Source organism: Hipposideros armiger, unplaced genomic scaffold (genome assembly GCF_001890085.2).
Source record: "Hipposideros armiger isolate ML-2016 unplaced genomic scaffold, ASM189008v1 scaffold_121, whole genome shotgun sequence".
NCBI classification, from domain to species: Eukaryota; Metazoa; Chordata; class Mammalia; order Chiroptera; family Hipposideridae; genus Hipposideros; species Hipposideros armiger.
In genome coordinates, this window is record NW_017731471.1 from 549,155 (window position 1) to 564,258 (window position 15,104).

Here is a 15,104-nt window from a genome sequence, read left to right on the forward strand (position 1 = left end):
GACCCCCCACTTGGAGGCATATTTTTCAGGGCCAAAAAATCGTCTTATACGCCGGCAAATACGGTAGTTCAGGACTCTTCTATAATTAAAAAATGTTTAACACACACAGTATAATATTTCATACTTTAAGACATTTATTAAGGCATACCTCAGCCACCTTGTCATTAAACTAACTCCATCTCTTCATCCTTTCCTTAAAGGCCATGCTTTCACATATGTGTATATATACATACATGTTTATATGTATGTATATATACACACTTTTTTCTCTTCCAAATGAATTTCAAGTCTGTTAATTGCTAAGAGTTAAAAGCAACACCAATAACAGATAAATAACACACCTTACACCTATAGTGGCTTAAAGTACAGTTGACCCTTGAACTTGGAGTTGAACTGCATGTGTGAATTTTTTACATGTATTTTCTCTTCCTTATGATTTTTTTAACATTTTCCTTTCTGTAGCTTACTTTATTATAAGACTATAGTATATAATACATATAACATAAAAAATATGTGTTAATCGACTATTTAAATTATCAGTAAGGTCAACAGCAGGCTATTAAGTTTTGGGGAAGTCTACAGTTACAAGTGGATTTTCAACTCTGTGGAGAGTCAGTGCCACTAACTCCCACATTGCTCAAGGGTCAACTCTATATGATTCAAACTTCTACAATAGATAAGAGATCAGGAATACTAACTTTAAAACCTTATAACAGATTTTTCAAAGAGGATATAAAAATGGGTAATAAGCACATGAAAAGGTGGTTAACATCAATTATCATAAGGAAAATGCAAATTAAAATCACACAAGATACCATTACATACCTATTAGAATGAGTAAAATAATTTAAAAAAAGATAAAACACGAAAATACCAAGTACTAACAAGGATGCAGGGTAATGAACTCTCATACACTGATGGTGGGAATGAAAAATTGTATAACTACTCTGAAAACTGTATGGAAGTTTGTTACAAAACTAAACATAGACTTACCATACAACCCAGGAATTACACTCCTGGATTTTCATTTTACATGGGTAAAAATCTAGGGGTCACACAAAAACTTATGCATGGATATTTGCAGCAGCTTCAATTTTAATTCCAAAACCTAAAAATAAGTTAAATGTTTCTCTAGCGCAAATAAACTATGATACATCCATACAATGGAATACTACTCAACAATAAAAAGAAACACTATTGACAGATATAACAATATGGATGAAGCTAGAATGCATTTTGCTTTGTGAAAGAAGTGACTCAAAGGGCTACAAATTGTATGATTCCATGACTGACTTCTTGAGGGTTAATGAAACCATTTTATATCTTGACTATATCTTACATTGTCAAAAATTGTAGAAGTATACACTAAAGAGAGTGAATTTTACTGTATGTAGATTTAAAATGATTTTTAAAAACCTCTACACAAACAGAAAAGGATTCTTACCTCACATTAGTTTCATCATTAAATTCTTCGGCCCATTTTTTCCTTGACTGTGCAGTAGTAGAACCATCTAAACGATAATAGTCAATGTTTCGGAGCCACTTCCCTTCACCTAAACATTTAACAAGAAAAAAAGGGATTTGATATATATTTTTCTGTTAGTAATAATAGATTCTATTCCTTGATCACTATTTAAAAGCTGGTTATATATACTCCATTTGCATAGCAAAATAAAACTTTTAATCATGGGGCAATTCATTGTATTACATATAAATTCACCACAAGTCCAATAGATACTTAATAAGAAAAGTACTTTAACCCTCTGACCAGCACAATGCAAAAGTCAAAAGTTCAGGTGCAATGCATCTACTAGATGCGTGTATCACATTTACTTATTTAAATTGAAAATGAATGAAAATAACGTGTAAGCATGCTTATTATTTCTCCAGAATGAAATTTTAATTTGCCACAAAGTAAAAACAATATATGTTTATTACATAAATTCAGTATAAAAATCAACAGAAATTCAAAACAATCTGTGAAACCTGTTGTGCCCGACAGAGGGTTAAAAAAGTATTTCATCTGCATGTGAATTTCTTAAAAGATATCCTTGATTAGAATCCTTTAAAACAGTCAAAAGAATATGATTAAGTTGCATTATGCTCATGAAGCTTGCTTTTAATTAAATCTGTAAACATCCACCTTTCCCCCTTCTTATTAACAAGTTGATACTGATCAGATAAAAACCACAGACAGAATGCATTTATTCATTCATTGAACAAATATTTACTGAATGTCTATTATATGCCAAAACTAGTCTATATAGTCTAGCCACAAATATCTGCATATGTTGCTATTTTATGACAATTGCGAGAGAGTGAGTGAGTGTGTGTGTGTGTGTGTGTGTGTGTGTGTGTGTATGTGTAAGTAAAGGATTGTGACTTTTTAAGTTCAACAGACATCAGATGTGTCATCTTTTGGACAGTGAGGTGACATTTTACCCAATACATATATTGATACTAAAATACCAAGTGATTAAATGCTTATGATGTTTTATTATTTTATCATACATAATTACCATATCAATTATTTAACTGCCAACATAATACCTCCAAGCAAAATTCATACCACATCCTAGAGTGTTAACATAAAAACAATTTGGCAAAACTGAGATTTATGTCTCTCAGCTAACTTTTTACTTAAATTTAGTACATTAGTTTAAAAGATACTTTTTGACATGTTTATTGCTTACCTATAGCTTTACCTACATTGAAATATCAGTAATGGCTAAGAAAGTCTATTTCTTTATGGTTTTTATTTCTTGCAACTGGAAAAAAAGGCATACACATCTAAGGAAAAAAGAACTTGAGACAGAAGGTTGGATAAAAAAGTAAGAGGCTAGAGACACATTTGCATTAACTCTTCACTTGCACAGGTTAATTATTAAAATAAATATGTTAATTATACACATATGGAATATATGAATATGTTTTAAAGTATTTCAACATACTCACATTTCTGTGATAATACAGATGAACAACCTGTACTACCACTTCTGTGAAGCCAAAACGTAAAAACCTGTGATACAGTTAGTATAGATTACTAATAAAAAATATAAACTTTGGAGTCAGACTCCTTGAGCTTAATGCCAGTTTCATCATTTACTACCGTTTTCACTTGTGGCAAAGTAATTAAACTATTTTTGCTTCAGTGTCTTTATCTTTAAAAATGGTGGATAACCAGAGTACTCAGTGCATAGGTTTGTTGTTTATTAAATAAGTTAATATAAGCAAAAGACCACTTAGAACAGTGCCTATCACACATTAATTAAGATTATTGAGTAGTTAATATTATCACCCAAGATCCCATAACAAATTATATCTATCTCTATTGTGGCACATATGTGTGTTTGATCTGTCTCTATAACATGATTTCCTGTAATACTCCTTTAACCTAGTTCAGTGCCCAAAACACAGTAGTAATTGTAGTAGTAGTAGTATAGTGCTAGTGCTAGTAGTAGTACTCAAAAGATAAGTAGGTGCTCAAAAGATAAACCAAACTGATTAATATTTAAAACAAATATTTGCTGAAGGCAATTTATAAAATTAGATATGAACTAACAAGCATATAGAAAAATATTTAACCTTACCAGTGGTCAGAAAAATATAAATTAAAACAAAGACAATTCTTTTTACCTATTAAAGATGAAGAAAATGTAATTATAGTACTATAAGTATATAGCAAAATGGGCATTTTCCATTTATTTACTGAGTAAACTGATACAACTTTTTTGGTAACATAGCCTTTCAGACAATGAAGCACTGCCAGAATATAAAATCTGACTAAAATAAATAATACATAGTGATAATAGAAAAATATATTTAGAGTTATGGTCAAGATGGCAGATTAGATAAACACTGTGCTTGCCCCATCCAACGACAATTTCCAAATTACAACTGAATTATAGAACAACCACCCTTGAAAAACACTTGAAGACTAGCTGAACAGAACTATAACTAAACATATAAAAGAAGCAGCAACATCAAGACTGGCAGGAAGGTCTGAATCACGAAATGGCTAGTCACACACCTACATATGTCAGTTAAGAATCGGGAAGGATATCTCAGCTCAGAGGTGCCCCTGAGGGTAGAAAGTCCTAACCGCACATCAGGCTCCCCAACCCAGAGCACTAGGGCCAGGACAAGGAGTCCTCACAACACCTGACCATGAAAATCAGTGCTGATTCTGTCTGGGTGAAATGGAGGGGTGCTATAGATACAGGCATCCTCTTAAAAGGGCCCGCATACACACACATGCACTCACAAACACTTGCCCTGAACTTCATTCAGCAAAGGGATAGCAGCTCAAAAAGTGCCAGAGACATACAATGAAGAATTAAATAGTCTGGCTTCAGAGAAGCTGCAAGGGCAGCTCTCTGGGGGACGGAAGTGATGGCAGGTACCACTGTTCCTATGTTGAGCCCTCCTCGCACACAGCCTGCATGCAAAGATAGGCGCCAAATCTGAGTCTCCATTAACCTGCGAAACACTGCTCGTCCTACCCTGAGGATTCCATGAGATACCACCTCACCAAGCTAGACCCCAAAACTGAACATCTTTCAGTGGCTGGCCTCCACCTGCACTGCATACTTTCCTAATAGCTCTCAAAGTTCCATAAACCCCAGACAAGCAGTGGCTAGCCTCGGCATGCCCTGTAACTCTTGCTAAGTGGCCCAAGCCTTGCAAAGTGGTAGCTGGAATCAATATAGCCTCTCCCAGGAGGCTCCAAGCACAGCATAGGCAGCTAACAGCCAGTTAAGTTTGTAGATTTTACCAGGTGGCCCTGGACCAAGTACAGAAAGCGGCGGAACTTGACCCATACCAGAGACCCCCCCACACACAAGAGGCCCCAGAACCAATATACCTGGTGCCGGCATTAGACCACACCAGAGCACCACCCAAATAGCTCCACAAATTATACACTCAAAGGGTAGACAGAGTAAGCACCAGAACCCTGCTAAAGAAAATCCTGTTTGGGCCGGCCGAGTGGCGCGATGGTTGAGAGCTCGCTTGGGATGCCAGAGGGCCCCGGTTCAGATCCCACATATGAGGGCCAGTGACACTGCCCTCCACAGCTAGGATGCTGAACAACAGCTCAACCTGGGGCTGGGCTGCCATGAGTCGCCGGCAACGGCGTGGGCTGCAGTCCCTGTGGCAGTGGATTGCCATGGGCTACCGTGTGTGGCCAGCAGCCAGCGTGAGCGGCCAGCAGCCGCAGTGAGCGGCCGTCCAGAAGCCGGTGACTGATCTGCCTCGCCAGAGAGGAGCGCAATGATGGTGCCAACATGGGCCAGTGAGGCAACGTCCTCCACAACTAGACTGAAGAACAAAAGGACAGCAACTTGTCTGTTCCCCTTTCCCCAGTTCCCCAGCACTGTTCCCATCCCCCCAATTCCCCCCCCCCCAAAAAAAGAAAAGAAAATGTCATTACTATCTGTGCTTTTCAAGAAAAAGTAAAAAAAAAAAAGAAAATCCTGTTCACTGGGATCAGTGCTCCCACAATACCTTGTCAGCTATAGCAACAGACAGTCTTCACAGCCAGTCAGCCTGAGAGTCAACTGCACCTACTGACATGCCAACAGTAATCAAGGCTCAATAACAACAGCAGGGCACACACAATCCACAAAAGGGACAACCGTGGAGCACCTGTCTCAGATGACCAGGGAGACCAGACATATACTACAATATATAAGAACAGCCTGCCAAGACTGGGAGACATAGCAGATCTGCCTAATAAAAAGAAACAAACACAATGAGTCAAGTAAATGAGGAGACAAAGGAACTTGTCCCAAATGAAGGAACAGGACAAAAGGACAATAAAAGAACTAAATGAAAAGGAGCCAAGCAATCAACCAGATAAAGAATTAAAAAGCCTGGTTATAAGTATGCTCACTGAACTCAGGAGAATAGACTGTATCACTGAGAAAATACACACAGAGATAGAAACCATAAAAAAAGAACCAACCAGAAATGAATACATTAGATAGAATCAACATCAGAATAGACGAGGCAGAGGATGGAATGAGTGATTTGGAAAAAGGTAGCAGAAAACACCCAATAGGAAAAAGGGGTAAAAAAAGAATTTAAAAAATGAGGATAGCTTAAGGGATCTCTGGGACAACATCAGACAGAATATTTGAATCATAGGAATACCAGAAGAAGAAGAGAAAGGGCAAAAGATTGAAAACCAATTTGAAGGAACAAATACAGAAAAATTCCATGACCTAGCGAAGGAAACAGACATACAAGCCCAGGAAGCACAGAGAGTCCCAAACAAGATGAACTCAAACAGGCCCACACCAAGACACATCATAATTAAAATTAATGGTTACAGACCAAGAGGGAATCCTAAAAGCACGAAGAGAAAGGCTCAACTAGTGAGTTGTAAGGGAACTCCCATTAGACTGCCAGCTGATAGCTCCACAGAACATTTGCAGGCCAGAAGGGATTTGGAGGAAATATTCAAAGTGATGAAAAGTAAAGACCTACAATCAAAACTACTCTATGCAGCAAGGCGATCATTTAAAACTGAAGGACAGATAAAGAGCTTCTCAGACAAGGAAAAGCTAAAGGAATTCATCACCACCTAACCAGTATTACAAGAAATGTTAAAGGGACTTCTTTAAGAAACAAAACAAAACAAAATAATATGAATACTAAAATGGCAATAACTACATACTTATAATAGTTACTATAAATGTGAATGGTTTAAATGCTCAAATTAAAGCACATAGGGTGCCAGAATGGATTTTAGAAAAAAAAGAACCATACATATGCTACTTAAAAGAGACCCACTTCAGATCAAAAGACATATAGAAACTGAAAGTAAAAGGATGAGAAAAGGTATCTCATGAAAATGGAAATTAAAAAAAGCTGTGGTAGCAATACTTATGTCAGATAAAACAGACTTTAAAACAAAGGCCATAAAAAGAGACAAAGAAGGACATTTCATAATATGATAAAGGAATAAATCCAACAAAGGGATATAGCCCTTATAAACATCTATAAACACAACATAAGAGCACCTAAATATATAAAGCAAATATTGACAGACACAGAGGGTGCCAAAAAAATGTATACACATTTAAAAAAAGGAAAACTATTAAAATTGTAATACTCAATATATACTGATAAAATATGAATACAAGTCACATTTGACTTCTGCAATTACAAAAGGTGCTCAAAGTAGTTACCATTAGTGTCCAGGCATTTCTGATTACTGTGAACTACTGCTTGAGCAACGTTGACCAAAGTGTCCACTTGTATACTTTTTTTTGGCACCCCTGGTATAAAGAGAGGTCGTTAGTAACAGTCCTACTTGGGTACTTTAACATCCCATTCACATCAATGGATAGATCATCCTGACAGTAAATCAATAAGAAAACAGCAGCCCTAAATGACACAGTAGAGCAGGTAGAATTGATCTTTTTACAGCATTTCACCTCAAAGCAGCAGAATATATATATTTTTCAAGTGCACATGGAACATTTTCCAGGATAGACCACATTTCAAGACACAAAAACAATACTCGATAAATTTAAGAAGGTTGAAATCATATCAAGCATCTTCTTCAACCAAAATGATATGGAACTAAAAATCAATTATAAGAAGAAAAATGAAAAACACACAAACACATGGACACTAAATAACAAGCTACTAAACAATGAATGGCTAAACAAAGAGATCAAGGAATAAATCAACAGATACTATGAAACAAATGAAAATGAAAACACTACAACCAAAAATATCTGTGTGACACATTCAAAGCTGTTCTAAAATGAAAATCTGTAGCAATATAGGCCTGCCTCAAGAAACAAGAAAAATATCAAATCAACAATCTAACCTCACACCTAAAGAAACAAGAAAGATAGGAACAAAGAAGGCCCAAGTATATAGAAGGAAGAAAATAATAAACATCAGAGTGGAAACAGAGTAAAAAAATAAAAAATATCAATGAAATTAAGAGCTGGTTCTTGGAAAACATAAACAAAACTGATAAACCTTTAACAAGACTCATCAAGAAAAAAAGAGAGGATCCAAATAAATATAATCAGAAATGAAAGAGAAGTGACAACTGACACCACAGAAATACAAAAGAGTATAGTAAAACTACTATGGACAGTTATATGCCAAAAACTGGACAACCTGGAAGAAATGGATAACTTCATAGAAACATAATCTTACAGGATGACTCAATCAAGAAGAAACAGGAAATCTGAACAGACCAGTAACTACTAACAAAATCAAATCAGTAATCAAAAAACTCCCAACAAACAAACGTACTTGACCAGCATGCTTCACAGGTGAATTTTACCAAACATTCAAAGAATTAACCCCCATCCTTCTCAAAGGGTTCCAAAAAATTCAAGAGGAGGTAAAGCTCCAAAGCTCATTTTACGAGGCCAGCATTACCGATTCCAAAACCAGACAAAGACATTACAAAAAAGAACATTATAGGCAAATATCCTTGATGAACATAGATGCAAAAATCCTCAACAAAATATTAGCAAACCGAATTCAGCAATGCATTGAAAAGATTATACAACATGACCAACTAGGATGTATTACTGGAATGCAAGGTTCATTCAATAATCACAAATCAATTAATGGGATATACTATGTAAACAAAATGAAGGATAAAAATCATACGATCACATCAACAGATGCGCAAAAAAACATTTCACAAACTCTAGTATCATTTTATTATATAAACTAAGCAAAGTGCAGATGGAGGGAACATACCTCAACATAATAAAGGCCATATATGACAAACCCACAGCTAACATTGGTGAAAAGCTAAAAGTGCTTTCCTTATTACCAGGAAAAAGACAAGGATGTGCACTTTTATTTAACATAGTACTAGAAATCCTAGCCATTTCAATCAGACAAGAAAAAGAAATAAAAGGTATAAAATTGGAAAGGAAGAAGTAAACCCTCTCTATTTGCAGATAACATGATACTATGTATAAAAAACCCTAAAGATTCCACCAAAAAACTATTAAAACTGATAGATGCATTCAGTAAAGTAGCAGGATACAAAATTAATCTCCAGAAATCAGTGGCATTTTTATATACCAAAAAGGAAGTATCACAAAGAGAAATTAAAAAAAAAATCCCATTCACAAATGTTTCAAAAATTAAAATACCTAGAAATACATTTTAAAAGACCTGTACTCAGAAAATTATAAGATGAGGAAGAAAGAAATTGAAGACACAAATAAATGAAGGCTAATACCATGCTCATGGACAGGGAGAATTTTCATCATTAAAATATCCATGTTACCCAAGCAATCTAAACATTCAATGCAATCCATATCAAAACACCAATGGTATTTTTCACAGAACTAGAACAAATCATCCTAAAATTTATATGGAACCACAGAAGACCCGAAAAACCATAGCAATCTTGAGGTAAAAGAACAAAGTTGGAGGTTTCATGCTACCTGATATCAAACTATATTACAGGGCTCTAGTAATCAAATTGGCATAGCACTGGCATAAAAACAGACAAACAGATCAGTGGAAGAGAATAGGGAGCCCAGAAATAAATCCACGCCTATATGGTCAATTAATCTATCACAAAGGAGGCAAGAATATACAATGAGGTAAAGACTGTCTCTTCAATAAAAGGTATTGGGAAAACTGGGCAGATAAATGCAAGAAAATGAAACTGGACCACCTCCTTATACCATATACAAGAATAAACTCGAAATGGATTAAATGCTTAAATGTAATACCCAAAACCATAAAACTCATAGAAGAAAAGATCAGGCAGTGAACTCTTTGACATTACACATAGCAATATGTTTTTTGGACACAACTTCTCAGGCAAGGGAAACAAAAGAAAAAATAAACAGATGGGACTACATCAAACTAAAAAGTTTCTGCACAAAAAAGGGAACTGTCAACAAAACAAAAGGACAACCTACTGAGTGGGAGAAGGTATTTGCCAATTGTACATCCAATAAAGGGCTAATATCCAAAACATCAGGAACTCATGCAGCTTAAAACCAAAAACGCAAACAATTCAATTAAAAAATGAGCAGAGGACCTGAATAGACATTTCTCCAAAGATGACATACATTTGGCCCACAGACATATGAAAAGATGCTCAAAATCACAAAATTCCAAATAAAGTCACAAGGAGTTATCATGGCACACATATCAGGATGGCCACCATCAATAAATCAGCAAAAAACAAGCTGTAAGGGAAGGGAGTTTGGGGGATGGTTGAAGAAGGTGAAGGAATTAGGAAGTACAAATTGTTAGATACGAAATAGTCACGAGGATGTGGAATACAGTATGGGAAATATAGTCAGTAATATTGTATAATAAAATCTAGGTACAGTGTCAGACATGTACTACACTTACTGTGGGGAATCATTTCATAAATTATATAAATGTTAAGCCACTATACTGTACACTTGAAACTAATATAAAATAATATTGAATGTCAACTATAATTTAACTATATCACGGAATGTAAAATACAGTATAGGCAATATAGTCAAGGGTATTGTAATAGCTATGTAAGGTGTCAGATGGGTAGTAGACTTGTTAAGGTTATCTCTTTGTGAGGTGTGTAAATGTCTAGTAACTATGTTGTTTTGTGTATCTGAAACTCATAAAAAAAATAAACAAGTGTTGGCAAGGATGTGAAGAAAAGGGAACCCTTACGCACTGCTGGTGGGGTTGCAAATTGGTGCACTCACTATGGAAAACAGTATGGAGGTTCCTTCAAAAATTAAAACCAGAGCTATTTTATGAAACAGCAATTCCAATTCTGTGTATTTATCCAAAGAAATCCAAAACACTAATCTGAAAAGAAAATGCACTCCTATGTTCACTGCAGCATTATTAACAATAGCCAAGATAAAGAACAACCTGGGCCAGCCGAGTGGCGCATTGGTTAAGAGCTGGCTTGGGAATCCAGAGAGCGCTGGTTCGGATCCCACATATGAGGGCCAGTGACACTGCCCTCTACAGCTAAGATGCTGAAAAACAGCTCAACCTGGAGCTCGGCTGCCGTGAGTCGCCAGTGACAGCGTAGGCTGCAGCCCCTGTGGCAGTGGGTTGCCATGGGCTACCGTGTGTAGCCAGCAGCCAGCATGAGCGGCCAGCAACTGCAGTGAGCGGCAGTCCAGAAGCCAGCGACTGATCTGCCTCGCCGAGGAAGAGCGTAATGATGGTGCCAACTTGGGCCAGTGAAGCAACGTTCTCCACAACTAGACTGAAGAACAAAACGACAGCAACTTGTCTGTTCCCCTTCCCCAATTCTCCAGCGCTGTTCCTATCCCCCAATTCCCCAATAAAAATCTTTTAAAAAAAAAGTACCTAAGTGCACATTGATAGATGACTGGATAAAGAAGTGGTATATATACACAATGGAATATTACTTGGCCATAAAAAAGAATGAACGATTGCCATTTGTGACAACATGGATGGACCTAGCAGGTATTATGCTGAGTTAAGTAAGTCAGATAGAGAAAGACAAATACTATATGATTTCACTTATATGTGGAACCTAAAAACAAAATAAATGAACAAAAAAACCCCCCAGAAACAGACTAACAGATACAGAGAACAAATTGATGGGTAACACATGGGAGGGGGATTTGGGAGTCTGGGTGAAAAAGGTGAAGGCATTAAGTACCAATTAGTCACAAGGATGTAAAGTACAGCATAAGGAATATAGTCAATAATATTGTAATAACTATGTATGGTGCCAAGTGGGTACTATCAGGGGGATCACTTCATAAGTTATATGAATGTCTAACCACTATGCGGTACACCTAAAACTAATATAATAATATTCAAAGTCAACTATAATTGAAAATGTTTTTAATTTTCTGAAAATACTGCAAGGAACAAAATTTAATTCATGGGGAGAGGGATTTCTGGCATGACAGTGTAAGGAGCTCCATGAACTTGCTCCCCAGGAATAGCAGTAAAATTTCTTTTAAAAATGGTAGTGATGGTTGCATGGCAACATAAATAACGTCATAGAACTGTACACTTAAAAATGGTCAAAATGGGGGCTGGCCGGGTGGCTCAGTTGGTTAGAGTGTGAGCTCTGGGCAACAGGGTCGCTGGTTCGATTCCCACATGGGCCAGTGAGCTGAGCTATCAATAGGCAGCAGTATGGTTCAGCTTATGTAGAGTGCGTGCTCTTAACAAGGCTGATGATTCGATTCCCGCATGGGATGGTGGGCTACCCCCCGCACCGCCACCACAACTAGATTGAAAGAGGGGACTGGACTTGGAGCTGAGCTGTGCCCTACACAACTAAATTGAAGAACAAAGGACAACTTGAGTTGGAGCTGATGGGTCCTGGAAAAACACAATGTTCCCTTGCCCAACTCCCCAATAAAATCTTAAAAAACAAAACAAAACAAAAAGTCAAAATGGTAGAAACTTTTCCCCTCCCTCCCTGTCCCCTCCCATATTAGATTTCTTTTTTTTCTAAGAATTGACTGATAAGGGGAAATAAAGTTAAGACATATTAAGGAGATGCCCAAGATATCTTCAAGCACAACTACTTCCTAAATTATAGAAATATTCTCTTCCTCTCAACTTCCTGGGCATTTAATGTTCCGTATTTATTTGTTTAATATTTGTAATACCCACTGGATTATTGCTCCTAAGAGAGGGACTATGACTGTAAACTCTTAGGTAGTAATATATATATTTTTGGATATGTCCTAATCCTTGGCGGAGTACCTGGTAGGTACTCATCACATATCTTTTATTTTTTAATTGGGGAGTTGGGGGAGGGGAACAGCATTGGGGAATCCGGGAAGGGGAACAGACAAGTTGCTGTCCTTTTGTTCTTCAGTCTAGTTATGGAGGACGCTGCTTCACTGGCCCATGTTGGTATTGTGATCATTGCACTCTTCCCAGCTGAGGAAGTTGGTCGCTGGCCATTGGACGGCTGCTCACGGTGGCTCATGGCAGCTCACGCCAGCTGCCGGCTGCTCAAGCTGGCTGCAGGCCACTCACGGTAGCTCACAGCAGCCCACTGCAGCCTACGTTGTCGCCAGCATCTCATGGCAGCCCAGCTCCAGGTCGAGCTGTTGTTCACCATCTTAGCTGTAGAGGGTGCAGCATCACTGGCCCATGTGGGATCCAAACTGGCTCAGAACTTGCGCTCCCAAGCCAACTTAACCAACGATCCACTTGGCTGGCCCTGTCTATTTAATTTTTGATACAAATCTACTTTGCCTTACAGACTAAACAAACAAATATGGAGTTTTCAGTTTCCTGTCCCACATCTCTTTCCAGTTTTATTTTGTTTTTTAGATTTGTATTTTTAATGAAAGACAAATACAGATAAATTGGAAAGATTTTGTGCAAAACAAAACAAAAACGCTGTTTTACACCCAACCTCCACTAGCAGCTGGTTGCATAATTTTAAAAATTGTGGTAAAAAACACATACCACAAAATTTACCATCTAAACCACTTTAAATGTACAGTTCAGTAGTGTTAACAGGTCTCCAGAACGTCTTTATCTTGTAAAACTGAAACTCTATAGCCATTAAACTCTCCATCTCCCCCTTCCGCACTATTCTACTTTCTTTCTGTCTCTGTGAATTCTACGACTTCAGATATCTCATACAAATGGAATTTCACAGCATTTGTTGTTTTTTTGCTGGCTTATTCACTTAGCATAATGTCCTCAAGGTTTACCCATATTGTAGCATGTGACAATATTTCCTTACTTTTAAAAACTGAGTAATATTCCATTATATGTGTGTACCACATTTTGTTTATCCATTCATCCACCGCTATATACTTGGGTTGTTTCCACTTTTTCAGTATTGTGAATAATGCTACTATTAATGTGGGTAAACAAATATCTCTGAGACCATGCTTTAAATTCTTTGGTTATATACCCAAAAGTGGCATTGCTGGATCATATGATAATTCTAGTTTTAATTTTTAAGGAACAACCAGCCATACTGTTTTCCATAGTGGCTGCATCATTTTACATTCCCACCAACAGTGCACAAGGGTTCCGATTTCTCCACATCATCACCAACCCCTTGCTATTTACTTTTTTGTAATAGTAGCCATCCTATTGCGTGTGAGGTTGCACCTCAGATTTATAGTTCTCTAATGATTAGTGAGCATGTTTTCCTGTGACTCTTGGTCATTTGTATCTCATCTTTAGAGAATTATCTATTCAAGTCTTAAGCCCATTTTTTGAATCATGTTGCTTTTTCTTGTTGAGGTGTAGTAGTTTTGTATGTGTTCTCGATATTAACACCTTATGAGATATATGATTTGCAAGTATTGTCTCCTATTCTGTAGGTTCCTTTTTCACTCTAATAAAATGTTAAATACTATATTATGTATATTTTACAATAATAATAATGGTAACACCACCTCCACTACCACCACCACCACACAAGAAAAACAAGGACCAAATGGCTTCACTGCTGAATTCTGGCAAACATTTTAACAAGAATTAATACCATTTCTTTCCAAAAATAGAAGATGGAACACTCCTCAACTTATTAAGTCAGGCCAGTATTAGACTAATACCACAACCATAAGAGAAAACAAAACTGAAAACTAGTATCTCTTACGTATAAGGAAGTACAAATCCTCAACAAAATAGCATACTGAATCCAGTAATATATAAGGAAAATTATACACAATGACTAAGTGAGATTTATTCCAGGCATGCAAGGTTGATTTAACATATGATAATCAAAGATATGATATATCTATTGATATACCATATCAATAGAATTTTAAAAACCCACATGATCATCTCAATAGACACAGAGAAATGATTTGACAATATCCAACACATTCATGATAAAAAAAACAAGACACTGGAAATAGAAGGGAACTTCTTCAATTTGTTAAACAGCATCTATGAAAAAACTAAAGCGAAATTCATACAAAATAGTGAAAGCTAAAACTATACATAATAGTGCAAGATCAGATTGTTTTCCCCAAAGATCAGGAACAAGAAAAGGATGTCTGCTCTTGCCACTTCAATTCAACAGTATACTGGAGGTTCTAACCAGCTAAATTGGGCAAGAAAAAGTAATCCACATTGGAAAGGAAGAAGGAAATTATCTCTATTTGCAA

General features: G+C 36.7%; 1 protein-coding gene across 1 annotated transcript in view; it reads right to left on the reverse strand.

The window, feature by feature from the left end:
- Positions 1-15,104, reverse strand: part of ATRX (ATRX chromatin remodeler) — a 261,625-nt gene that overhangs the window by 56,025 nt on the left and 190,496 nt on the right. Inside the window, exon 29 of the mRNA XM_019648172.1 lies at positions 1,445-1,553. Within this exon, the coding sequence (XP_019503717.1) occupies positions 1,445-1,553 (109 nt within the window). The remainder of the gene's footprint in view (positions 1-1,444; positions 1,554-15,104) is intronic.